Below are 26,959 nucleotides of genomic sequence, written 5' to 3'. Positions count from 1 at the left end.
CATAACAGGCATTTCACCTTAGATGGTCATTTTCATCAGTTTGCAGAAAACAATATTTTTTCTGCTTTGTCTGCACCTGATCTCCTAGCATTGAAAGGAGAAGTGTTTCCAAGAGCATAAAAGTGTTTAAGGCCTGATGTGAATTCCATTGGAGTCAGATAGCCAGGATTTTAATGCTTAGGATGGGTAATCTCTCACTAAGAGTTCATCTCAGGTTTTTCTGATACATTTTCCATAGTGTGCCCAGATTAAGACATTGGAATTGTAGCTCTGCTTGACACTGCCGAGGCTTTTCAAAACTAGTTGTTGTAAGTTTTTTACAAATCACTAGAATTAAATAGGGGAAAAAAATAAGTAATAGACAGACTGCAAGACCAAAAATTTGCTCTTAGACTGATTTGTAATTTGAATTTCTTTTTGCAAAAGATACATCGGACTTAAGGTAGTTAAAAGTACAGACCAAAAAATTTAATCAAATATAATGGTACAAGAACTTAAAAGATGGCATGTATAACTCTCAGAATTAAAATAAATTACAATAAAGTGATGGGTTATCCTGAGTGTCAGTGAGGTTAAAGGCCAGACTTTCTAGTACCTACGCCTAGCTGGTGGCTCTGGAGCCCATTCCCAGCAGGGTGAAGGCAGCAGACATGCTGACCAGGGAGAAGAAAATGCTTCACCAGGTTCTTGGACCATCACTTGCCTGTAAAACTGGAAGGAAAAGTCCATGTTGCTGGGGACCATCCACTGGCAGGAACCAAAAGGATATCCCTCATGGGGATGCTGCTCCTGCAGCCCTTAGTTTTCTTATTCTGCTTGCGGCTGTGGGCTGTTGGTAGCCAGGAACAACAGGCTCAAGTGCAGCAAAGGAGCATTGCATGCAGTCATGGGTAAAGAAAAAGTAAAGTCAATTTAAGGTTTCTTGATCTAATTGTAAAAAGATTTCATATCTGGCTACCATGCCAGAAACAACTGCTAAATTAATCCAACTGACCCTTTGAGAACTTCTATAGTTATTACTTTATCAGGTTATAACAACATTTATCTTTCTGATCTGTCAGTAAAACCATTTGTAAAAATTTATTAGCAATCCAAAAATATGAGTTTCTTTTTGGTCTGGGATTATGAGAATTAATTGATCACAGGGGATCTGGTTACACCTCTGTGATTCAGCACTGGTTTGGCAGTGGTATTACTGCAGTCATGGTCTGCTTTTTTAACATCGTTGTCAAATTCGAGGAAGGGGTAGCTGTGCACTTCATCACCTCCATCTCTGCTTGCCTCTGCAGTCACTGGAAGGACAGTTGCATGACATTGGCCTTGGGTGCTGAGCCTTTCACAACTGGGGGATCCAGCTGCCAAGGAAGACAATGTACAATGTACAATGGCCTTTTTCTGCCAACTCATTCCAGTTTGCAGGGTCAGGGCAGCACCTGTCAAGCAGCTTGCACAACTGTAAAAACCTGTTGGGTCCCTGAACTAATGACAGACTTTCTGGTTCATATTAAAACCTTGCTTTCAATACTTTTGAGGAGGAAGGACATGGATAATAGACAGTGGCTGTGCCTCCATTGTAAGTTGTATCACATTTTAAACTCTAATTAAGTTCTTTTATATCAAGATGTAATAGAATTAAACTTGCATATTTTATATTTCATGATAGTTTCAATGGGCTCAGCTGTGAAGTGTGTCAGGTATCTACGTTATCAAAGCATTGCTGTATCACCTGAGGACGGGCACAAATCCTTAATGAGGAGCAGCCTTTTGAAAATAACATGCACAGTTACTGTGACAGCAAATGCATAGGACTGACCAGAAGAAACCACCAAAACATCTATGGGAAGTACATGGGAGTCTCACAGTTTGTGACTTGCAGTAGTTTTGAAGGTTGTTTTCTGAACTGCCTAATTTTACTCCACAGAAGGGGTCTCCAGTTCTCTCATTTTTAGGAAGCAGCTGGTGAAGGCCTATCAGCGTGACCTGGAACTTAGTGTTATTCAAAAAAGGCAGACTGCTAGCAGAAGGGGAGCTCATAGGGCTGAATGACAGAGGGACAGTATCCTACCCCTGAGCTGGTCATTCTGGCTCCATTTGTATTAGTACATTGAGCAATGCTGGAGCGCAGGCTGGACCATCACCCTGCAGTCACTCATACTCTTCCATTTTTGGTACAGTTTCAGACATAGGTATCACTCATGCCATCTATGATTTTTCCAAACAAGTGCAAAGCATTTTTATGGAGTTACCATAAGTCAGGGGATATTTCCAATAAGCAGCCCAGATGTCTTGCAGGGTCAGAATTAAGCAACGTGGATATGAGCTTTGATGAGCCAGTTGTCCTCATGGCTAGAGAATTGACCTTGGAGAACTTTATTTACTAGCAGAGATGTAAACTCTGGGAATATAATTGATCTCAATGTTTGTTTTACCCCTTCCAGGTATTCATACCCTATCCCTTCTGATCTTCTATTTGTTCATGAAACGCAAGATTAAATCTATGAAGCAATGCCAGTAGCCCTTCTTGGGTGTCAGCCAACTAAAATATTCCCCAGCTTTGATTTAGCCACTGCTTCCACATAGGATGCTTGTGTAGAGTTTGTTACCTTAAAGGGGGACTCAAAGAAGCCAACACAATGGGGGTGGATGGCACCAGCTGTGAATGTCCTAATGGAGTGTATGGCAAAGACTTGACCTTCAAAGGAAGTGCCTAGGCTTGGTTTGAAAGTGACTGACTCGCCCACCATGTGATCTGAAGCTATGCTTTCCTTCTCCTAGAAGCCCTACCAATGTCACAAGATACCTTTACTTCAGCCACCACTCACTCAACAGTGTAGTTTGCAAAGAATTCATTAGGATTTACCTGTCAAACCCATTTTCCATCCAGGGAAGGGCAGACATTGATTTCTATCTTCCAGGCAAATACCCTTACCAGCACTCCAGGTTCAACACTAGCTCTCCTTCTGCAGCAGTCAACCTGACCAGCCTGGAGTTTAGGATGCTGCAGCTATGGGATTGTCTGCCTGCAGGAAAGGAAGGGGTCTGAAGATGAATATTCCTGAATATCCTGTACCCAAGGCAAATGCTCTAACCACACAGACTGGTGTGGGCAGGTAACAGTTGGAGAGGTTGGACTCTACAGAGTAGCTCCTTCTTGGGTACTAATTACTTTATTAGCAAATTGACCTCTTGATCCCATAGACTCAAATCTGATTAAAAAAATTAAACTCCTACCACTAACCCAGTATATTTAAAGAAATTGAATGAGGTTCAACATACTAAGAAGGGTCTGGGTGTTTTTAACCCAAGTCTATGCAGCTGTACCCCTGAGCAGTGTTAAATACATCTATCACTGCTAAACATCTGTTGTTGATCCCACAGGATGGAACAGGGAAGGAGTCAGGCTGACACCACACCAGACTGGCTGTGTTTCTGTCAGCATATATTCCTTTTCTTGGTGCTCCAGATTCTCACAAGTTCCAAGCCTTGACTGGATTTTGACACTGTTTTGAATCCATAAGGCTGTGTTAGGAGAGAGACGTCAGTTTGACACAGATATCCTCAGAGGTAAAAAATGATTTTGTCCATTAATGACATCCACGTGGAAGAGAAGAACTAAGATCGTTGAGTGGCCTGCATTTGTATTTTACATTTCCACATGTCAGCCCTTCAGCACCAGGACCCAGTGAGAGCTGGCACCAGCTGGAGCAAAACTCACCATCTGCTTTCCTTCCTACCCACAAGTCAGGAGTGGCCTCTTCATTCAGCCTTTACTTAAAATGTTTTAAACTGGTTCTCTCAGCTGGATAGTTGTTTTTCAAAGCTGTTGTACAATGGTATTTAAAAGGTTGATTTATAAAACTCTTCCTAATTCACTAATAGGTGTATCTCAGTGTTTACTTTCTACTGGAGAATGAAGTAAAAACTGTGGTTTTAAGAACGACCACACTCTTGCCTCATTTCTTTGGAAAAAGGAAATTGTTAGTAACTGTTTTGATAGAATTTTAATCACATTGAACGACAATTGCATGAGGAATCAATTCAAATCAATAAGATCAGCCACTGACCAGTCATTTTTCAGTTGGGTTTACAATTTTTCCCATGAAGAGGATGCTTTGAGTATATTGATCAACAATCAACAGCAAAAATGGACGGTTGAATTTAACAACGGGAGGAACAGAATGAGGAAGAAAATCTGTGCCAGTGACTGCTGCAGCCTCTGTGCCATTCTCATGAATCTTCAGCAGGGCCTTGTGAGCAGCCTACAAAAAAATATAGCAAGAATTAATGTTTGTGGAGGACAGGGTGTGAAATTATTCAAATTAACACTAAGTTAATTCAGCTACTGCCTTTCACAAAAATTCCTGGTAGGCCAGGAACCAGGAAGAAGGCTACTATAGCCCATGGTGGGGTTTTTTCAGCAGTGTTGTCTTAATAAGCAAGTATTCTCACATTCAGTGTTCCTCACAGCATGTGTATCCAACACAGACCTTAGCAACTGCACACCTTGTGGAATGAATTGGAAGCAGAATGTTCAAGCAAATTCACAAGGAATGACAGTTTCAGAGGAAAAGGAAGTTGGGCGCCAGAACTGCTTTGTCTGTATCCCTCATAGCACATGCATTACAGTTTAGCCAGTAGAAATCCAACCTTGACAACAAATTTTTTGTTAAATTATTGCTGGCCATTTTTAATCTTTTTGTTTTACAAGCACCACAATAGTAATTACAATAACGTTGTAATTACTGCTTTCAGAATGGCTGTAAGAATGCTAGCCCTTTCTCTTCACTTTATCTGCTTCTCTTCACATTATTTTCAGTAAATGGGATGTTTTCCTCAAGTCTGGTCAATCTTACATGATTAGCACTCATCAGGACCTTCAACAGCAATAGAAGTTTTAAAATCCTTTAAAATTATAGAATGCACATGTTAGAAAAAAAGGACATATTTTCTACTAGATATGCAAGGCATCCCCAACACAGATATCCATGGACACTTCTTTTTGCATGCAGAAACTGGGCTGTGTTTAGTTCCTGGGACCTACGCTACACCCCTCCCAACCTTTGCCTCTCAGACAGAAGACAGTACCCTTATCTACAGATCTTGGAGACATGGAGAGACTTAAAGTCACTTTATCAGCTAAATGTTCTAGTTCAGACTATCAGCCAGCCCTAGTAATAAGTAAAATTTCACAACATAGCTTAGGGCAAGACAACTGGGTATTGAGGAATCCACAGACCATTGTTTCTGCTGACAAACTTACTTTTGAAACCTTCACATCAGGCTTTCCTGTGATTCCAGACAGATCAGCCCGGTCAGAAAACACATCAGTTACACCCAGACTCATTAACATCTTCTTTAAGTCGTAGGTGCCTGAAATCGATATTTTTGGCATATGCACTTCTATCCTCCTGTTAATTCAAAATAAAATTATGGCAGTTAATGCAATGAAAACATGCCTTGGATTGAAGACTCCCAACTTGCTGGTAGTTCTTCTGTGCTAAAATGTTAGTCTTTTCATCTGAAAAACATCTGGCAACAAAAAGAAGATGGGAAGATGATGATTCTGAAGGATGAGAAAGTACATAATGAGAAAGGTATCAGATGGACTTTCTTGTCTGATTCTGCAACAGAGTCACTTGATGGGACAGAAAGCAGTGGTGGTGCCGGCATTTGGTGGACTAAGTGTGCAGTCTTTTTCTAGCCCTGAAGGTTTTTCTTTTGGAATCCACACCCCATTCCCTCTTGAGGTATCTGATTTCTATGTTGCAGTATTAACCCTCTTAGCATATTGTGCTTAAGACAAGGGAGGTTCTTAACATCAACTAGAAAATGTGTGTGGAGAAACAAAATTTCTCAGCTCACAGATGTCTTCCCTTATCACAAGGCAATGCTGATTCTAATATTTGCTGAAGGTATCAAATCATTTGATCTGTCCCTTTATACCTATTCCATGGCTATCTCAAATCAATAGCAAAGGCCAGTAACTGTAAAACCTGATCATAATATTCAGACTTTGGATTCTGACTGCCTTCATGCGTCGGATCAGAATTCTATATTTACCTTTTTTCAAGTGATTTTTCCCATTTAGACACAGTGTCTTTTGTCAGGGCATCTTCCAGCTGCTGCATTTTTCCTTCATTGGGCAGGATAAACAATGCTGCAACATCTCCCTTGTAAGGAATCTGCACCACCTTGCAAGACAGCTTCCTGTCAGAGTATGTTTTATAAAATCCATCTCGAGTCATCATCCTTACTTCAACTGAGGTGTTTGCATTCACACGGAAATAGTCCTTGTGAGTCCCCTTAATATTGAAAGGATTTTCCCAGTAGGCTTAAACCGGAAAGAGAAAGCATGCAATAGAATGCTTATTTCAGGGGGGATATATTAATATAGTCCAAACTAATGTACATCAGATAAACCCACATCTGAAGATTTACACTTAGACTTGAAGATCAAAGATATTACAGGTTTATTAAAGAACTTGTGCCCTGTTATCTTTGCTGTACTGTGTTCAGTAACGACTAAATATCCAAGTTAAATTTTGTATGGACTTGTACAACACCTTCCTCAGTCAGATAGATTAAATGAAGTAACTTCATCGTATTACCTTACATTTTATTTGAAGAAAATGAAAGCTGACCAGGATCCAGTGGGTTAATTTCTGGTTTTAGATTATTGCTTGTAAAGCCAGTTCCACAGCAGATGTCTGGCTTTTAAAAGGTACCATGTTAAGCTCCTTTTATGCTTTTTCATGTGTTCTTCATCTTGTAGCACTAAGGAAAAGCTTACATGCAAGAGCGACCTGAACTTTTGGGCCTTATCATAACTGCATTATGGGAAATGGAATAGGGCTTCAGGGCTTTAATCTTCAAAATGGTATTCTCTTGATATTTATTCAACTGAACTTTCTGTGATATTTTATTTTGTATTAAATCTGGTCATTCACTGAACATGTACACAGGGATCACAGCTTTCGCCATTCTGTAAGTATGTTCTTGTTTATAATGTTGAATAGAAATAAAATAAAATAGATTAATAAATAATGGAATGTAAATTCCACAGTACTCTGACAACTTCATAAGTCTGAGCTTTCCTTCCTGCCACCCCAGCAAAAAAAAAAATACACTCTGGTGTCATAAAGAAATGCCTCAGAGTAAAGCATCTGAGACTAGGATACCTGAGACTAGGGCACCCAAATTTAATGAAGTACTTAAAATCTATTTTGCTGGAAGTACGCCTATTTCCAAACATGCCTTTCTGGGTGGTAAATTCCATGTATGTCCTGCATGCTGCTAGAAATGGATATAACATCTAAGAGGAAGTTAATCATTACCAGAGTAATGCATTCACAAGAACCTCTTGGAATGTGTATAACGTGAAGACAAGCTATAGAACGTTTGGTCTCCAACTCTAGAGGTACCTACCCATTTAATAGGCATGGACTGTAAGTAAATTAAAGTTTTGGGCAATTTTTCTTAATCTCCATATTTGGAATTTATTTTTTTACTTTATACAGCAGGTGAAAACGTAATTTTTGAAATAATTAGAAAAAACCTGACAGACAAATTCACAAATGCATAAATCTGTTGTGCTCTTGCAATTCCCTAGAACTTGAAGACTGCACATAGATGAACTTTTATGCTTAGAAGCCTAAACATATGCTAGAAAAATTTAGATGTTGAAGAGGTTTCAAAGCGTAAGCACTTTAAATGTTTCTTATCATAATAGCCTAATCTTAGCATTGGCCTTTCTTTTAAAAACAATTCAGAAATAATCTGGGGTATTTGTTTTAGTGCAGGTGAAACTGAGGAACTGCAGTAAAACATCTATGTAACATACCTTTGAAATAAATGTAGCTAACAATCACCACTAGAGTGTTTGGATCCAGGTCTTTAAGTATTTCATTTATATTTCCATGGGTTTGGTTCTTTATATGATCATTGACCTCTTTTTTAGCTTCCGTGGAATTCTGGAAGTTAACAGAAACAACTTTTCCTTTGTACAGCTTTTTCATGTCCTTCAGGAATGTTTTCAGTGGCTTCAGGTGTTTGTCGATGAACAGGGTGTTCCCCATGCTCAGCTGTACCTGGCTGTCAGGGCGATTCAGCAACAGGAGGAGATGATGAAAGCTGTTGTGTATCTCCTCCTCCTGGGTGTTGGTGACATTAAAGGCCAGCCCTTCCAGCACCTGAGCCTGGCTAGTGGCTCTGGACCCCAGAGCCAGCAAGGCGAAGGCAGTGGAGATGCTGACTGGGGAAAAAAAAATGTTTTTTCCAGGTTCTTGTGTGGTTGCTTGCCTGTAAAACCGCAAGGCAAAGTCTGTGTTGCTGGGGATTATCCGTTGGCAGGACTCAAGGGAATCCCCCTCATGGAGGTGCTGCTTCTGGGGGTCAGTTGCCTTGGGCTTGCTGTTGTGGTGGTCAGTCTGGGTCAGGCTGTGGACAGTAAGGTGAAACATGGCCACTAGCAAGCACAGCGGGAGGGTGGTCTTCATCATCCTTTGCAGCTACTGTGTGGACAAAGAATGAAATGGGTTTGGATGCTGAAGATCAGCTGTGTCTACATCTCATCTTTTATTTCTATCTGCTGCTACCTTCAACAGCTAAACAGGTAATTGTTGTTATCTCATAACCTGCTTCTTTTACTGTCTAAGTGGTTTTAAAATCCTTGTGCTTCTGAGTCTGTCTGCAATTCCTATCCATTGGTGCCTACCCCAGTTCTGTTTTACTGTTTTTTACAAGTTACTGGAGAAAGAAACATGTGAGTATTAAAGAAAAATAAGAGTGAGAGGGGGAGAACAGTGAAAAGTCTTTGTGTGTGTGTCTCTGTGCAAATCCTTTTATGGTGAGGCAGCACATCAGGAACATCTCTTAATTCTTTTGTGTTTATCTCTAAGATCTCTCTGGGTTATTATGCTATTAGTGATTGAATGAGGTTTACGTCAAATGACAGTGTTATGTCAAAGGGAAACAATACAAGATTGCAGCACTCAAAAGTAGTATTCTTTCTCTCATCTCTGACTCATTTTAACATACGAGGTGAATAATCACAAGAGAGCTGGTAATACTTTTCTGCTTCAATACCTGATTAGATCAGAATATGTTGCTTTTAAACAACCACTCATGCGAAACGTGTCTTCCAGATGGATTCCTCCCCTAATTCCGGTCTGGGAGGGAGAGGTCAGTAGTGTGGGCTTGGCCCCTCCTGTCTTTCCAAACTCTGTGTCATCAGGAAGTCACCTCTCATAAGGTAAATGGGCCCATGGCCAGAGTAGCGCCATAAACCTTGATCATGACATCTTGCCAGGTTTTTTTGCTTGCTTGTTTGTTTATTGCTTTCACTTTCACCAGTTAGACTAAGAACATGTTGGGATGATTTGTAGTGTCTAAGATATGTAACTTATCATAAAACAGGTGAGAGTTATACTGATGACTAGAAAAGCAGCTCCAAATAGCCTTCATTTAATGTCCTACTTGAAGCTCCAGGGAAGTTCACATGAGTTACCTGCTCACCCCCCAGTGGATGACAAAGGCACTCCGACAGGTTCAGCAGAGCTGATGAGAAGTTTATTGGGATTTCTCCCACCCTGTATCAGCACACTGACAACTAAGATTTGGTGAGAAGGAGCCAGCTTGCCCTTCCACAGCTTTACTTTGTGACATCTGAGTAAATTGGGGCTTACAGAGAAGGCTGGTACAGCAAAATGAATTTATGAATCCTGTCTGGACTGTGCTGGTATAAATCAGCCAGCTCATTCACTTCAGTTTAAGTTATCTGGTTGTAAGCTTTAGGGAACATAAGTAATGATAAAAAATGTCTGACATCTGGGAAGTCAGACTACTTCCCCCTTGTTAATGAAACAGGTTTCTTCTAGATGTGAAAGAGCTATTTGGGATAGATATTCAGCAGACCACAGTCATACTCTGTGGAGCTGCTATAACGTATCCCCAGAATCTGCTATTCAATATTTCTTGAAATTAAGCTCTGCTGTCATCTGAGTGCTTAGAAACCAGATTTCATGCTCAAAAGCAGATGTGCTTCATGACTCACTAGCTAAGTGCCTTACAGCTGCATCAAAATTGTTAAGGTAAAGATAACTGGGTACTTACTTTACATTCAGAAGGGTCCTGCTCTCGTATGGGTTGTGCTGTTTCTTGCTGCCTTACTCATACTGCTGTTTTCCTCTGTTAAACATTATGTGGCTTCAAATACCTATTACACAAAGGACAAAGCTGAATATTGATGAAGCTAGTTTTCTTGGACACTGTATGCGTATGTCCACATCACTCCAAACAGAGAACAAAGACCACGGGGCCCAGCTGGTCAGTAGAGGGGAGTGTTGTGTATCAAAGGATGTGTAACTCCTAAGCAAATATTTATTGAAAATGAGATTTTGGTGCCAAGGGCAGCTACTTTTCCCTATACACTTCCTGAGACAGAGATAACCGTTCATCTAGAGACACACAGTTTTGCCCAGCACTAAGCTCTGAAGGGGCCAGGGTCAGGGTGAGGGAGCTGCAGAGAGTACTGCTTGGGCTTAGCTATGTTACCCAACCCACTGGACTCCACTTCAGTGTCAACATCTTATCTTTTATTTCTACACAGTAGAGACCCTACTGGTCACTACTCAGAAGGCAATGAATCCTCTTATCCTCATTAATAACATGGATACTTCATTCATTTGTGTAAGAATGGTGAATTTTAGCTGGATATTGAACAGTAATCTTGCAATCTTTCAGACACAGTGTCTTCTCACAAGCTAGTAATTCTCTCAGTCAAGGAGCACCCAATATATCAAGACCTGAAAAGTCTTAGTATAGATTTTAGTACTTGAAAAAGCTGCATAAAATGTGTGCCATCACTGTGAGTGCCCAAATACAATACTGAACAAATGCAACTGTTGTAACATATAAATAGTAAATCAAGACACAGTCCCCAATCCCTCAAAGAATAGCAAACAAGACAGTAACCCAATAATATTAACCAGTAACAAATCCAGGCAGTCTCAAACAACAAGCCTCAGCCATCTTGTAGAGGTGTATTTAAAATTTCCCGGGATTTTTCCAAAGGAAGGTAAGTGCTGTGAAGCTAGCTGACAAGCCTTCGTGGCTGGTTGAATTGTTTAGATGCATGTTTTGATCAGCCAGTCAGGAAAATGCCTTCTCAGTCCCTCTATGCCTCTGCTGCACCTTGCAGGACTTGTTCACATCTGCTTAGGGAGGGGTGGCGCAATCCCCTCCGTAAGTAAAACAGTGTAAGCATGGCTGTTCCTAGTTCCCAGCTGTGCTGCTTTCAGGGGCAGTTCTTTAGCTACTGGGATCCATGCCACTGGTAGGGGAGCTAGGTTCCCTGCACAGTATCTACAGCCTCGGTGTTTCCCCGCCCCTCCCTCAGAATACAGCTGAACTCTACATGCTTGTTTTAGGTATAGCCAGAACTTGCTGTTGAGTACTTTAGTTTTGAATTTGTATTTTTTCTTACTAGAGTACTAGTCACTTCTGTGCCCTGGAGTGCTTGTGTAGGTCCAGTAAGGCTTGATGGAGCACACTGTTCTCTTTTTGCCAGGCACAAACCCAGTGCATATGAATTAAAATAATGCATAAGCTGGAATGTATGATTGCACAAATGCAGACTTTCAGGAAAAAGAGTGAGATGCTCACAGTGCCCCAAGACAGTCAGGTTGTTGGCTGTTCTGTGCTACTTCTTTAGTCATACAACTGAGCAGCGTTAAGCATTTACACTTCTGTTAAACATTACAAGGATTAAAACAAAATTATCTGAGGACACAGATAAACGCTGATGTAGCCATGCAGAGCAGGTAGAAGTCAGTGATTGCAGGGCCAGCTGGCTTTCATGTTTGCTGTCCCTAAACATGCATAACTGCCAAAGTCAAACACTTCAGAGAGAAGAGGTCCATGACCATGAGCAGCTGTTCTACCAGACAGAGCTTCCTAGGTTATTGCTAGCTAATGACACAAATGCTGAAACATCTCCTGAGGTGTGTTACGGGCTGCCTTGGGGTTTTAGTTTCCTAAATCATGCGGCTCGGACACCTGCTACAATATGTTAAACCAAGCTAACTTTCTGTTCTATGAAAAGCAGAACAGAAGGGGTAATTAACATTCAGCTTGGATTTTTCCCCCCAAATGAAATTAGCATTGGTTCAGAAAGAGTCCCACACTCAGAGGCTTTGTTTGAGCCTCTGAGTAAAATTGAGATTTAGTCACACCAGAAGAGGAAGCCTGGGCAGTAGAGTCCACTGTGCAGCTGCACAGTCAGCTGAAGAGGAAGGTAGCAGGAGCAAGACTCAGTGTTGTAAAGAAGAGTTATGTGCAAGGGTTGGGGGTAATTCTGGATTCCCTGCACGACTCTGAGTTGAACCAAAGCATGCTTCAGTTAAGTGAGAAAACTCTGGCAGAGACACAAATGCAGATGTTTTTGCTGTTTAGACATTCATCTGTATTATTCTGTTGTTGAAAATCAGTGTGTCTTGATTTTGAAACTCTTTCAAAATATGCCTCTTTGCTTCAATTATCAGTGTTCTTGGTGGCTCGAAGAAGTGGTCCATTGTCCTACTAGGGAGATCAGCAGAGATTCTGCAAGCCAACAGCTGGTCCACCACAGGGCCTGCTTCTGGAGAGAGTAACCTGCACAATGTACGTACACTGCTGCTTTGATTTACACCTTAGTTTATTCCTGAACATGTGACTGTACTCATACTATTTTACTCCAGTTGTCTTTGGTATGAACTGCTGAGCTCCTTTCATCAGCAAATGCTCAGCAAAAATTGCAACCTTAGGCAGCCCCAGCCGTGCTCTGCTGAATGCAATGACCACCCTAAGCATCACTGTATATAAACATTTTCTTGGGCTGTTACATAACTCTTGTTATTTTGGCCCCTCTGAAAGAAAAGCAAAACAAACAATGGCAATGTCTCAAGGCAGCAGAATGTCGGCTTTAGCTGAGGGAAGATTCAGACCAAGGGCTTGCAGAGCAGACACGGCCACCCCATTCTGGAAGACCTGTAATATCCACATTACATATCACATACCTGTACAGCTGGTCCATGGCTGTCTTCATGTCCCATCTACAAAGACAGTATACATGTTTGCAAAATTCACCAGTGCTTACCCCAGCACCAAACTCTAGCTGAAAGGATGCAGTTAGTGTGTGTGTGTGTGGGGGGGGGGGGGGGGGGGGGGGGGGCAGGTTCTGGAGCAATGGTCAGTGTTGTGTTGAAGAGCCTATCTAGAATATGTCTTGAAGATGTATGTGGCTGCATTCAAATGTGCCCATAGACCTATTGCAAAAATGGAAGTTTATGAGGTCTGCCCACCCCTGGCCTTCAAGTCAGCAGGGAAGGAGGCTGCAAGGAAGACAAGCCACACTTAGCCTGGTGGTGGTTCATGTAAGAACCTTCCCTGCATTTATTTTTCTAAAAAATATTTGTCTTGGATCTGTTATCCTATTTGACAGATCCTGCATGCTCATTTATACTGTAGGTTGAAATTAATGAGACCTCTAAGTCAGGAGCTTGTTACTCTAATGAGTCTTCAACATAGTGATTTGGATAATTTTAGAGGTAAACATATGCATTTCAAACAATCACTATGGAAGTTACAGATGATGAATGGTATCATCAAATCATCCAGAGAGAACATAGATCTATGATTGTTGTTGAGTCTAGATAGAAATGGTATTCACATGTCAGTCAAACATAATACAGCAGGAGTTCAGTTCCTGACTGCAATTAAAATCATTACTTTTGGATAACAAATTTCATATTTTGTAGTTCTAACATCTATTCAAGATTTTCCTTAGTTTTCTTTTAATAGATACCCATGTAAAAAGCACTCCCAACTACAGAAGTGCAGTGAGAAACGCAGCTTGGTTATAGAGATGTACAAAATGGTTGTGTTATAATTTTCATACTGCAAAGCCTTGAAGATAACTTTTCAGCTCTAAAACCTCAGTAAAGAAAGGATATAATCCCATTTTATTTCATTCATTAAACCATCAAAAGTTTCCTGTACATATATAGTATTTATTGATTCAGAGAAAACCTGTAGAATTTACGTATTTGATAGTTTTTTCTGTGTCATGTGGAAAGCAAACTTCTTACACCAGAATGGCTGGGAAGAGATTTTCTAAATCCATGTTTTTGAACCAAAATGAAAGTGCCTTAATAATCATCTGTACTTCACGCTTACATTTAGCAGGTGCTTGATATTTGCTGGCCAAGTAATTTTTTTATCCAGGAACCCTGCTGTGACTTACAAAGTGCAATTTTAAAACTCCCGCTTTGAAAACTCTAATTATGGTAGTGGAAAGTTTGTCTGTGGAAAAGTCTTCCTGGTTCTAAGTAGCTGTAATTTAACCTTTTTTTTTTTTTCTGAGTAGTAATGATTGGCTTAAACTTTTTAAAATCAGCAGCTTAAAATCCTGTTAAGCATACAAACACAGGTTCTGGATGCAACTGAAATGTCTCTTGCTGGCTTGCTTCATTTTTCTCTTTAGCACATTTGCTCTTAGCTGTAATATAAACACAGTTCATGTGCTGGGTTACTCTAATCTGATGTGTTTATACTTTTATGGGAGACAACCATGTTGGGTTTTGTAACTGATATTAAAGACAGTTCTAACTTCATGTTTTCACTCAGTTAGGGCTGTAAGAATTGGTGAATTTCTGCAAACAGTTACACAGTGGATGTTCAATGAGCCATGCCTAACAAAGTAATAAGGTTTAATTAGCCCAGCCTAATCTGACAGCTTGCTGCTGGCACACTATCTGTTAGTACAGCTGGCTAGTGATGCATGTATGAATGTGAAAGAAAGATCACTCCTTGCAAGTTTTCTTTGCCTTTCAAGTATTGTGTGGTTAAATTCTTGCTATTTTAAGTTCTCTTTGCATAGAAACTTTGCTTCCTTTTGTCCAATTTAAAACTAGGTCACAGTTAATAAGATAACATGCTCTTTATTTTGAGTTTTGATAGAGGATGTTTTCAAGCTAAACATTGGCAATGTCTATACAAAACTCATACTCTAGACATTTGGTCATGTCAAACATTTGGATCATCCAGGAAACCACAATTCATGTGGCAAAGCCCTTAACACTACGATATCTCCAACATGCACCATTCCATCAGGGTGCAAGAGCCTGCACAGAGCTAGGCTTCTCAAGGCAGCATTAAGCCTGCACAGAGATAGTCACAGGTTTAAGTTTACAGCATCTTTTTTTATACTTTAAACATTACCCCTTTTCTTTTCTTCACATGTTGATATTCATAGCACAAGTGCAAGATTAGAAAATTCCCTTACGTGGATTTCCAAACCCAAAAATCTAAGACAAAGTGTCCTCACTGTTTGCTGTCACAATCTGTGACGAATGCTGAATAGTGAGAGGACAAGAACTAAACTTATATTCAGCAGCCCTGTGCTTTCCTGTGCTTCCCACCAAAATCCAGCAGGGCTTTGTGAACATCCTGCAAAGAAAGGGGACAAAATCCACAGGAATGGGAATTGGACAGCAGAAGTGTGAAGGGAGGTCCCTGATGCAGTGACTCCCTGGCATGAATACATCTGAAGAAAGCTAGCCCAGGAGCTGGAAAGACACACACACACACACACCCCGCCCCGGAGAGCATTGTGAAAGCAGTAGAAATGCTCAAAGGAGAGAATAAAAAGTTCTCGTTACTTTCCTTTGCCATGGTCTACTTGTAAAGCTTAAATGTGAAGTCAGCGTTACTGGTGCCTACCTTGAGATAAGCCAGGTTTCAAATATGTTCCTGCTTTCCAGGATATGTTTATGTAATTTACAGCTCTGAAGCTGTACTGTTTACTGGGGTGACCAGTTAGTGAAACCTACAGTGGACTTCTTTGCTGTCTGTACCTAATCACACAGTGGATTTCTTGTTTGCTGGCTGTCACTTACAGGATAGTACGGAATGGCATTGACAACTAAGTAAGAAAGCATGATGAAAATTATTTCTTTCCATAGAGGAAAATTATCTTTCCATAGAATGCCATCAATATTTCTTAGAGTGGTTAATTTTATGCTAGTTAAGATCTGTGATTGAACTCAAAGACCAACATGCAATGAGAAAAAGGGGGTTTAATTAACGTTTTTGAAGTAGTTTCTAAAGAAAGACTGGAACACCCATTAAATCCACAGAATGCCAAAAATAATTCCTCATTTTTGCCCGCAGAAATGAGATACAAGGCTTAGGTCTCAGTGGTTAGTTCTACGTTGCCAAACTCCATGAATACTGAAGTGTTTAGAGAGGCTGTTTTCCCCTTAAACTTCTCGTGACCTTTCATCACGTTTCCCCACCCAAATCCCACCTCCATCCAAAGCACACAGGTCACATCCAACTGGAGTGCTTTGGAAAGAAAACAAGAGCTGGATTTCTTGGGGCATCAAGGGAAGAACATTTTGGGGATCAATGTCAGTAAAACAGAAACTACATAAACATAGTCTTTACTGTTATAAAATGGAAAGATGTGACATATCAGACCCCCCTTACAGCCTCTGAACTAATTTGCTCTTTTAATTTTGCTGTGCTGAAGTAAATGAAGATGTGTATCTGTGATGCCTTCATTTGTACAGCGGCAGAACTACAGAAAGGATTTTTTTTTTTTTTAAAGAAGCAAGAATTGCAACTATGGGTGTTTACCCCAAATTTGGTTTTGTCCTCCTCTTTTTTCCTTATTTTCTTTTTAGTGATGAAAGTGAATTATTTCTTTAAGGAGCCTCCACGTTTTATACTATTCAAAAACTGGCCAAAAAGTGAGTCACCTCAGATTGGAATGGCTCTGAGTTTCATCTATGATTCATAGGACTTTACTGAATTAGTTGGATGCAAGTAGGTCTAAACTAAACACTGGGTTTAACTCCACTGTACCAGATCTACAAAATCAAAAAGAGAGAGGTAATCATCACCTCATTGAGCCTGGCAGGGAGCAGTCTTGAGCAGATACTAAGGTGGCAATTGCTGGCAGTTTACATATATATATGTATTTTATGTCTCAGAAGAGAAACTCCATTTGCTGATGTGTAAAACTGCTGTGCAGGGCGAGCCCCACCTACTTCCAAAATAAGGAAGAAGGAGTAAGAAGTGATTGTGTCACATCAGCTGCCAGCTCCTATACATGAGCTTGCCTTGGAGAAAGAAGGTCAGGAAGCCTGCCCCAGAGACTCAAAGATATGCAAATGCCAGAGCCAAAAGCTTAAACCCAAAACTTTATATATACCATACAGTACATAAATCAGACAATGCAAGTGTAGCATAAAAATGGCACAAGTGTGGAAAGTTAACAGAAAGGCAGAATCTTTATCCTGAGTGTTTTAAAAGCTTTTAAAGCTTTAAGTTTTAAAGCTTTAAGGACCTTATGTCGTCAGCATGTGAGTGGTGAACCCCTGCCAACTTTTGGACTCCAAGGATAGAGAAGCAACTGTGCAGTTGCACTAGCATGGGTCTGAGCCTGGGCTCGGTGACTAAACAACACCAAACCGATGGAGGTGAAAAGTCTGGCATTAAATCTTTTCCTCTACAACCATTTCCTTTGATTCTCTTTCCATTGGCATCACTTTCTGGCTTGTTTACGCCGAAAGCTTTAACAACTGCTAATTAAGTTCCAGTCAAGCCTAAGAAAGGCTCTAAGTCTACATTGCATGATGGGCTAATGAGCCCCAGCATATAGACAGGCTGCTCTCACTTCCAGCTTCCCTACCTCATGGCAGCTGCAAGAGGGACCTCAACTTGTGTCTCTGCCTTTCACAGCACAACGTAGACATCTTGGCCACCTTGGTAATTTCCCTCTCCCTCCCACCTGCTCCCTATGGGCTTTAGCCTTTTTTCAGGAGAGAGTCATGCTTTTCAAGACATGACATGTTTCTTCACAGAACTTCCAAGAACATTTCTATTTTCTCAACATTTTGCAAGAGCAGCTATTTTCCCAGTCCTTGATTTGTAGAGTGGTGCTTCTCTTTACCACCACTGTCAAAACCACCCTTTTACAGAGGTAAAATAAGAAACTGTGCCATAAATAACACTGGTAACGCAGGCTCCAATATGAATGTTATCTCATGTTCACACCACTTACAAGATGCCCCTTTAGCCAAGGTGTCATCTGCTCTTTGTTCTATCACTTGCACTCCACGTGGCATAAGGCAACTGGGTAAGAAGGTAAAAATAGTCCTGGAGGATGTAAATCATCTTCTGAGTAAGGTCTTTTCCTTTTTCTCTTTTTTCAATGCAGGCATCTGGTGGTTTAATTTCTTTTAAAGGTATTGTGATAAAAGTCCAAGATGTATTTTTCAATTAACTCATAACAAACACTTGCAGGTCCATTTAAACATTTTTTTTAAAGTACTGCCCAGGAATATCTGTTAATTACTAATTGTATGACAATTGCTAGACTGTCTGAATACACAAATTATGACATCTGACTTTGAGAAATTGGACACCCCCAACTGACGGGTCTGTGACGTGAATGGCACTATTTTCCTGCAGGGATAACAATTTTCCCATTCAGATAACAATGTGGGTGTGCTGATCGATGACGAGCACCAGGAAAGGTATGCTGTCATTAAGGGGAGACTCTTTCCTCACCATCCCTGAAGTATCGTTGGGTCAGTCCTCACCAGAACTTTACAAACCTTCCTAAAATTTGTCTTTGTCATTACATCCTAAGCTTGATATGCAGAAAGAACAGTATCATACGGTACAAGAATGTAAGAGGTCAGTCAGTATGAAGACAATGCTAATAAGGTGTGACTATTTAGTAGTTACACATTAGAAAACAGATTAAGAGGTGATTACTTTGCAAAGGACCTAAATTATGGTATGATTCTATGATATCTCCTGTTTGATAATGACACATTGACATCAGAACTACATGCCTCGGTTTGGTCAGGAGTTTTTTCTCATTGCTCAGCCTGTGCCTTTTACCGTTGCCAAAATATGGGTTCTTATTTGTGCTTATGTTTTACAGAGGTTAGTAGGTCTTTCCAGCAGAATACACAATTTGCTTTTCAGCCCATAACCTTTAAAGCTGTGGCTTATGTTATACACCTTTAGTTTCTTTCTAGCAGATGGTGCACAGCTCTAGGAACAATGACAGCCGTGCACATTGGTGCTAACCACTGCCTGTTTGAAATATGTTATTTTCTTTGAATTAATTTAAACATATTATTCCCCTGTCTGCCCCTCCACCCGTATACACTGCTTATTTTTGTTTGTTCCTTCTTTTATGATCTTTAGTACTACTCAGAATTGCAGCTAGTTTTCTTCAAATGTCACAGTGTTTGTAGGTAAGAATTAAATCTATATCCACCAGGGGTTAACCCTGGTTTCTGAGCTCCTTACTTATGCTTTTAGACTTTGTTTCACTTCTCTAGACAAGTCCTTCCTAGTTATCACAACAAATACACAGAGTACCGCTCTTCCCGCAGTGCTTATTTTCCTTTGCTCCTTATTTCAGAGAGCTGCTCAGCATGTGCTGTTGCAAAACTTCTGCTGTGCTGGCAAGTCTTCTTCTATGGCTGTTGACCTAAAACAGCCTTTACAGAAGACTACTTTCAGCCATACCATCATGGGTTTCTCCTAGGGTCCACACAGGCAGTGCTGAGGCTGCAGCTCCTGCATGTGCACAGTTGCATGCACTCCCACATCAGATTTGTGTGTAGGCTTCCTTCACGCTTTTTCCCTCAGGTGGTTCATCAGGCCAGCTCCATCCTCCAGCAGTGTCACTGCATTGAAGTGGTACACCACAGTGCTTGCACACAGCAGCAGAAACTCTTGACTAACTAGGAGGAAAGTCCTTTGTTGCACTGAGGCTTCTTGGTCACAAAATTCACAGTCAACGAGCAAACCAAGAAACAAAAGTCCAGGAAAGAAGACACAATAAACCAGCAGATTGAATGAACAAACCATGCCTGCACTGTATCAGTGAGTACCTTAAGGCTGACAGTTTGTGGGGGTGAGGTGTGTGCAATCCTTCTGTACTCATTATTTACCACACAAATTTGCTTTCTGCTGCACATTTGCAGTGATGGGCACTCCCTGGTTTTTGTCAAAATAGAAAGGAAATGGAAGCAAGACGTATATATAAGGTCCCTGCTCCCATTTGAAGGTGAGTCCCTACCAACATGATTTTTTTTGGTTCTTAATTCAGCTTGATTTTTCTCTAGCCACTTTCAAATAAGTTAAGCAACAAAGTTACCTCTCAAAGTGAGATCTGATTGGCAAAATATCTTTTAGGTATCTTTTTCCTACGAACAAACAAAGACTATTGATCTGAGGTCCATGAGGAACAACAAACACAAAGTCTCTGTATTCACCTACAGAGACATTTGCCATTGCACAGCTGGACTTTGGCATGCCATCCTGAACTAGCCCTGAGATTTGCCAAGAACTTTTAAATGATCTTCTATAGAATCAGTTTATCTGTATTACACCAAACCCAAGCCCTTGTTATGTTTAGAGGTATGAAACCAACTGTTTGTTACTAAATATTGAACAGGCTAAACACAGTTTTGAGTAAGAAACTTTTGTCACTGGTTTACATGAAGAGCACTTTGAGAGTGAATGTCATGTTACGTGGTTGGCAGATAGACATGGAAAGCTTCTTATATTCCTTATTAGTATACTTACAGCTACAATTTACTAATATTGATAGCATAGTTTACCGTCAAAGAGAATAAAGATCCCCAAACCAATCAAGATAATTATATTTTAGAAATATGCACAATAATTTTAAAGTTATTTTTTTCACAGACATTTTAAGACAGTAAAGCCTAAAAAGTTGCTATTTATATTTTACTTTTTTTTTTCTACCAGTTTGAGATATTCTGTAGCAAAAGATTTAATCAGTCTGTAATTTAAGCACTTTAATTTTCTTTCTGTATTTTAATAAGACATGCTAATGATGGTGATTTATTACATTAAAGAAAAATAATTTAAATATTTACTGATTTGTGTTTCTTTCCTTTCATAACCATGCAACTATCTGGTGTAGCTGGTATGTTAAAATCCTATCAGTTGAGTCACTGTAAAACAACACAAGAGCAATAAGTTAGACTCAAGAAATTGTAAATTAAAAGGTACAAATGTCAATTCACAGTATATTTTTACTCTATAATCCACTGCTAACATTTAGAAAGGTGACTTCTCAAGTATTACCTACATTTTGTAAGTTTGTCTATGACAGTTTAATGCATGTTAAAAGTCCCTAGAAAAGCTCTGCTGTTCTTACTGAGGAAATACAAACTCTCTGAAGTTACAGTTTTTCATTCCTCTGCTTTTCTACCACAGTCTGACAAGTCTAGCTGGAAAGTGTGACAGTGAAGGCAGTGTCAGCAGGAGAAAAGAAAAATGATGGTGACAACAAATCCATGAAAAGGAAATTGGTGCTGTGTTATGGACGGCTCCACCATACTTTTATCTCAGGGCATTGGCAGCAATAGCTATATTAGCAAAGTAAAACAGAGTCTTTTTGTTGGTATGGCTTCCTTCCTTGGCAGAATAAACATTATTTGTAAAGCAAATCTTGAGGAGGGCTTCCACTGAGGAGGCGGCAGGAGGAGGCAAGTTAAAACAGCTGCACTGATCAACCCTTTACAGTGGTATGTCCTCCAGCGTCCCAGTCACTGACCCTGCAGCTTCATATCATACTTGGTTAAAAACCAAAGTTGTTAATGGAAATTCTCTTCAATATTAAGGGAATCTGCATTTAACACTGATCATCAAAGGTTAGTGGATTAAATAACACTTAACACCTTGCACCTCTTTTTCCCCCTTTCACTTCTCCTGCTCTTTCATACACACACTGAGTGTACAGCAATAGCTACATCATCTGGAGACTTTGAACCATCTCAAATATCCCATGGGAGCATGTCAGGAAGGGCTTCTTACACAACTGGTGAAAAGTGACTTGTATTTCATTAACACTACAAGCTATACCTGGCTGTAGACTGGGGGAAATACCAGTGACTTTGGGACAAGGTAAAATAGTTTTTGTGTTTTAAGGGATTAATAATGTATATAAGGATAATGGTTGAAAGAGGAGCACTAGTATGTAGTGATAGACACACATAAACGTTTTGCTGGATCACAGGAATTTAGCCAGAGATGTCTGTAAGTGCATGTCCTCAATGTCAATCAGTTATTTTTCAGAGGGTTTACAATTTTCCCTATGAAGAGGATGGTGCGGGTGTATTTATCCAGAATCACCAGGAGAAAGGGCCTGTTGAATCTGACTCGAGGCGGCTGAGGAAAATCACCAGATCTCCAGGTAATATCCTTCACTGTGGCCCCCGCTGCTTCAGTGCCATTCTCGTGAACATTCAGCATGGCTCTGTGGATCACCTGCAAGGACACAAAGCAAAACGGCTTCCAACTGACAACCCAGCAAGAAGACTGCAGCCTGCCACCCTCCTTGTTCTTGCCAAATGGAGCCCTGGCAAGGGCAAGACCTGGCAGCACCAGCCTCTGGGAAGGTCATCACCAGCCGTTCCTCTTCCCACTGTAGCAGCAGCAGCCATCAGACCACTCCTGCTAGCCCTCTTTGCTGCGTGTGCAGTGACTAACCCTCAAGGAGCAGAGAGCCAAAGAGCACTCAAGATAACTGATGGCATGAAACCCTGGAAGCAAACCTGGTAATTTAGCCTAGACTTAGTTTTGCCTTTGGCAACTTCATGTATTATTGTGAATTTACCCTATCATCTAGCTGAAAAAAATAACTCTGAGAGCACTAGAAGGGCAGGAATAACAGCCTTTTGCCCTCTGCAGGCAGAATTAGAGGAGATTTTACCAAAGCTAATGTGCTACCTTTAGATAATTTTGTCTAATAGCCAAAAGAGCATTTAATTATATGTATGCCTCCTTCCTCGACCTCGAACCATGTATGTATAAGCCCTTGTAAGCATGTTTGGCTTCAGGTTTAGGAAAGACAGGGCTTGCTTTGCCTCCAGACTGGCATATGTTGGTTGAGTGATACTGCAAAGAGGCTGGGATAAGCTTTTCATGTTCCTGGGAAAAGACAAATACTGTGGTTGCCGTGTTTCATGGGCTGACTTACTTTTGAAACCATCAGTCCAGACTCCCCAGTAATCCCTGACAGATCCGCTTGTGGGGTGAATAGATCAATCATACCCACTTGTCTGACTATCTTTTTCACATCATAGGTACCAGAAATAGAAAATTTTGGAATGTGCAGATGTATTTTTCTGTAACAAATAAAACAAATAGGGACAAATTGTCATCTAGGTAACACTCCTCAATGGCATCAATATAGTGACACTTCACATTTATTTTCCTAAATGTTAAAAGGCTGCTCTCAGGGTTCACATAGCACTTCTGATCAGGTTAGCTATCTAATGAGGAGTGATGGAGCAGGATGAGCCCATGTTACCCTCTGTCTCCAGGGTGGGGTTCAAGGAGTGGGGTGGAAGACACAACTATACCAACTCTGTGGCAAACAGAGCTACTACTGCCAAGTAACATATTTTTTTCTCCAAAAGATAATAGCTAGCTGTCCTAAGGCTGTTTGTATATACACAGGGCCTGGGCCACCACAGAAATAGCTGCAGTAAAGCTGAATATAGAAAATTTTCTCTTTTAAATACAATGCCCTTAACACCCTAACACCCAATAGCTACTCCACTGTGGTTTCACAATGTCTGTATGAAACAAGGATCTGTTAACTTCATCATGGTGCTAAGCAATTTGTGATTGAGCCAGGAACTTAACTTGAGATGTATCCCAAATTCAATGCCCTATTTGTTCACTACCCATGTCTCTTTTCAATTTTCCAAGAAAAGGCAAGTCCTGCACAGAGAGGGACCATTAAGTGAACAGAGTTCAGCAAAATTTTACCTGGCCTTTAATGTTTTTTCTTGGTGAAATAAACACTACTAATCTACAACATGGTCACCTCTCACCTTAGCAAAAACACTTACCGTTCTTGGAGGAACTTTTGCCATTTAGATACAGTCTTTTTCAAGAGAGCATCTTCCACCTGCTTCATCTTCCCTTCATCGGGCAAAATAAATAATGCTGCGGCATTTCCATTGTAAGGTATCTGAACCAGCCAACAGGACAGCTCTTCATCAAAGTAAGTTCTGTAGTAACCCTTCCGGTACATCATGTCAACTTTTACAGATGTCTTTGGATCCACAAAAAAATCCTCCTTTTTTGTATATGAAGTACTGAAAGGTTTCTCCCAATGGGCTTATGACAAAAAGAAAAATAATTCAGTGGTATACAAGTAGGAATGGTCATGGTGAACAAAAGAGGATGTAGTGCCACAGCCTTCCTTTGATTAGAGCAAGTATCTTTTTGAAGTTACTGCATCCTCAGGTATTACAGCATTGCAGCGTTTTTTTTTTATTATTATTTTTTTATTTTATTTCAGGTGCTTAAAGAAAATTACAGACAAATACTGAAAACACCATTTCTCAATAGAGAATGTCTATAATCACATTAAAGAATTTGCCAAACTCAACAAAGATATTTGTTAAAAAACCCGGTCTTTCGCTCAACCAAGTGAGAACACATTTATACCGACAACAGATATACATGTGATTATAGCAATATTTTCTAGATACTGAACATGGTATCCTCCATTTAAAATATTTAAACTATAGTTTCTTTCTCTTAAGTTTTTATTCCCTGCAATAAGCATCTAAGTTACAGCCTTGGCACCCTTTGATATTTCTTACCTTTAAAGAAGACATAGTTAACAAGAATGATTGCAGTGAGAGGATCAAGATTTTCCACTAGCTTAACAATTTTCCCATTTGTCTTTTCCTCAATATAATTGTTGATCTGATTCTCAGCGCCAGAGGAGTTGTTAAAGTCAGTAGAAAAGACTTCAGATTCATAAAAGCTTTTGACATCATCCAAGAACTTCTGTAGTGGTTTTAGCGTCTCTTCTATAAAAAGGGCATTACCCAGGCTCAGCTGGAGCTCGCTGTCTGAGCGGTTCAGCATGTGGAGGAGTTGGCAAAAACCTTCATGTATTTCCTGCTCCTGAATCTTTTTCAGGTCAAAGGCAAGCCCTTCCAGAATCTGTGTCAGTGTCGCTGACTTAGCACCAAGTGCCAGCATTGCAAAGGAAGCAGAGATGCTTATGGGTGAAAAGAAAATATTTTGATCGGTTGCTTCAGATGTGACCAGCTTGTAAAATGAAAATGCAAAGTCAGCATTGCTGGAAGCTAGTTTGACAAAGGTTTTGTTCTTAACTGAATAAACTCCTTCCCCATGAGAGCTGCGTCCTGGGTAGCGTGCCCCTTTAGGACCATCCTGCTTATTGCGGTACTGAGGATGCTGATGACACTGGGAAACAGTATACAAACCAGCCAGCAATAAACACAAGGAGAAGATGGGCTTCATTTTCCTTATAACTGTTTCTGGAAAAGAGATAGACATACAAAACATGGCATGGAAATTAATTTCTTCGGGCTGTGTTCTCCAGCCAAGTAAAATGAGGCTCTCAGAGCACACCTGTTCTCCAAAATCCCACACTTCTATATTTTGCATTCCTAATGGATGCCAGTGATCCTCAGAAGGAATATGCCTCCTGATACACTATTTGTATAACCAAGTACTCTCAAAAGAAGTAATTTTGACCATATAAACTTTTAAAAAATAGGGTCGGACTGAATCTTTTAAAATTTGCAAATAACTGGAAGCTTATTGCCTTTTCTCCAGAAGAAGTAGAAGTTGATTTTGTACTCAGTACTGCAGGGTGGATACTGCAGCCCTGCTAGTCTTCCTCAATTCATCAAGTAATTAAAGAATTAAATTTGAATTAAACAAATATGCGATATAAACACAGACCATACTATATAGGACCAAAATTACAAAATACTTTTACAGTTTCTTCAGAGTTGGGTCTTGTTGTATCTTCAAACTTCTTCAAAGTTGGATCCAAATATTGGATCACTGTGGTAGCAAGATCTATAAGCATCTCTATCGTTTCCGAAACAAATTTTCAGTTAATTATGTGAAGTATCTTCACTAGCAGCCAGTTCTTGCTGGCTTTTGGCATGTTTGGGGTTTTTTTTGTTTGTTTGTTTGTTTGTTTTTGTTTGTGGGTTTGGTTTTTTTTTTTTGCATAACACGTATATCCTTCTGCTTACATGTGAAAAGGCAACAACATAATCCCCCAAAATGAAATGTCCAAACAATCCAAGGGAAAACTAAGAGGGTACTTACAGTGCTACAAAAAGGATCTTGCTGCGTCCATCTGGCCTTGTCTGCTCATTCTTCTCTTCAGTACCATTGAACAGGATTAAGCAGAGCACACTCGTTAATCATTAATTAGTTCAAATAAAAATTACCAGTGAGGATGCACAGCAAGCAGTAGTAACACTAGATGTTCTGGACAGTTTGTCCAACCCAGACACAAGCTAAAGGGGCTGGGTGCTGGGGCTGTGGGTGAGAGGGAGTGGAGCCGGGACTGTATCTCCTACTGCTTCCATTTTTGCAGGTTGACATGAGAAGCCTGCTGCTGTGGGTGGTTGCCAGGAGAGCCATAGCCATATCCTTTGCGACTGGAGCTGAATGCTGTGACTTCACATGAAGGCTACTCCTTGCCTGGGTCTGGCCATGGGGACAAAGCCACCAGCACAGCTCACCAGGGAGCACAGCCTCCCTGCCAGACCATCCTCTTAGCTTGGTCCTGGGTGACCAATAAATGGGACGGGGACACTGCCAGTGTCATAACCTCTCTGTCAGGATTTCAAAACAGGGTTTGGATTTAGAAAGTCCTTCTGAATTACTGTATACCTCAGTCACAACCTTTGACACCACATTTAATGGTTTTGGGGCTTTTCTTAAGGGGAGCAGACTCTATGTGATTGGTGAACGGTCTCTACCACTCTTGTGAGAAATTTCTGGTCAATACAGCTGCTCACTCATTGCTGACCATCACCTGTGGCTGAGTATTTGGGGA

General features: G+C 40.4%; 2 protein-coding genes and 2 long non-coding RNA genes across 10 annotated transcripts; 2 read left to right on the top strand and 2 right to left on the bottom strand.

The window, feature by feature from the left end:
• Positions 1–3,982: 3,982 nt before the first annotated feature.
• On the bottom strand, positions 3,983–10,307 carry LOC119150802 (alpha-1-antitrypsin-like). Its single transcript, XM_037393743.1, has 5 exons — positions 10,111–10,307; positions 7,841–8,510; positions 6,061–6,331; positions 5,261–5,408; positions 3,983–4,259 (listed from the first exon to the last, which is right to left on the bottom strand). Exons 2-5 carry the CDS (start codon positions 8,496–8,498, stop codon positions 4,068–4,070), a joined length of 1,269 nt encoding a protein of 422 aa, XP_037249640.1. The 5' UTR covers positions 8,499–8,510; positions 10,111–10,307; the 3' UTR covers positions 3,983–4,067.
• LOC119150803 lies at positions 6,338–21,567 on the top strand. Of its 5 annotated transcripts, XR_005105209.1 has the most exons (4): positions 8,517–8,611; positions 9,144–9,250; positions 12,540–13,409; positions 19,714–21,567. It is a non-coding gene; the product is annotated as an uncharacterized LOC119150803 (long non-coding RNA). The 5 variants fall into 5 exon arrangements; XR_005105208.1 differs by lacking the exon at positions 12,540–13,409; XR_005105212.1 differs by lacking the exons at positions 8,517–8,611; positions 9,144–9,250; positions 12,540–13,409 and adding an exon at positions 6,338–7,417.
• On the bottom strand, positions 21,109–26,337 carry LOC119150801 (alpha-1-antitrypsin-like). 3 transcript variants are annotated; one of them, XM_037393741.1, is made up of 5 exons: positions 26,221–26,337; positions 24,723–25,412; positions 23,961–24,231; positions 23,081–23,228; positions 21,109–22,368 (listed from the first exon to the last, which is right to left on the bottom strand). In XM_037393741.1, exons 2-5 carry the CDS (start codon positions 25,393–25,395, stop codon positions 22,162–22,164), a joined length of 1,299 nt encoding a protein of 432 aa, XP_037249638.1. In that variant the 5' UTR covers positions 25,396–25,412; positions 26,221–26,337; the 3' UTR covers positions 21,109–22,161. The 3 variants fall into 3 exon arrangements, with proteins under 3 accessions (XP_037249638.1, XP_037249639.1, XP_037249637.1); XM_037393742.1 differs by having other exon boundaries at positions 23,159–23,228; XM_037393740.1 differs by lacking the exon at positions 26,221–26,337 and having other exon boundaries at positions 24,723–25,557.
• On the top strand, positions 22,375–26,678 carry LOC119150804. The gene is made up of 2 exons (XR_005105213.1): positions 22,375–22,658; positions 26,495–26,678. It is a non-coding gene; the product is annotated as an uncharacterized LOC119150804 (long non-coding RNA).
• Positions 26,679–26,959: the final 281 nt, after the last annotated feature.

The sequence above is a fragment of the Falco rusticolus genome, chromosome 7, assembly GCF_015220075.1.
Source record: "Falco rusticolus isolate bFalRus1 chromosome 7, bFalRus1.pri, whole genome shotgun sequence".
In the NCBI taxonomy this organism is placed as follows: domain Eukaryota; kingdom Metazoa; phylum Chordata; class Aves; order Falconiformes; family Falconidae; genus Falco; species Falco rusticolus.
The sequence above is the reverse complement of the archived record's forward strand: the minus strand, read 5'-3'. Positions and strand labels throughout refer to the sequence as shown.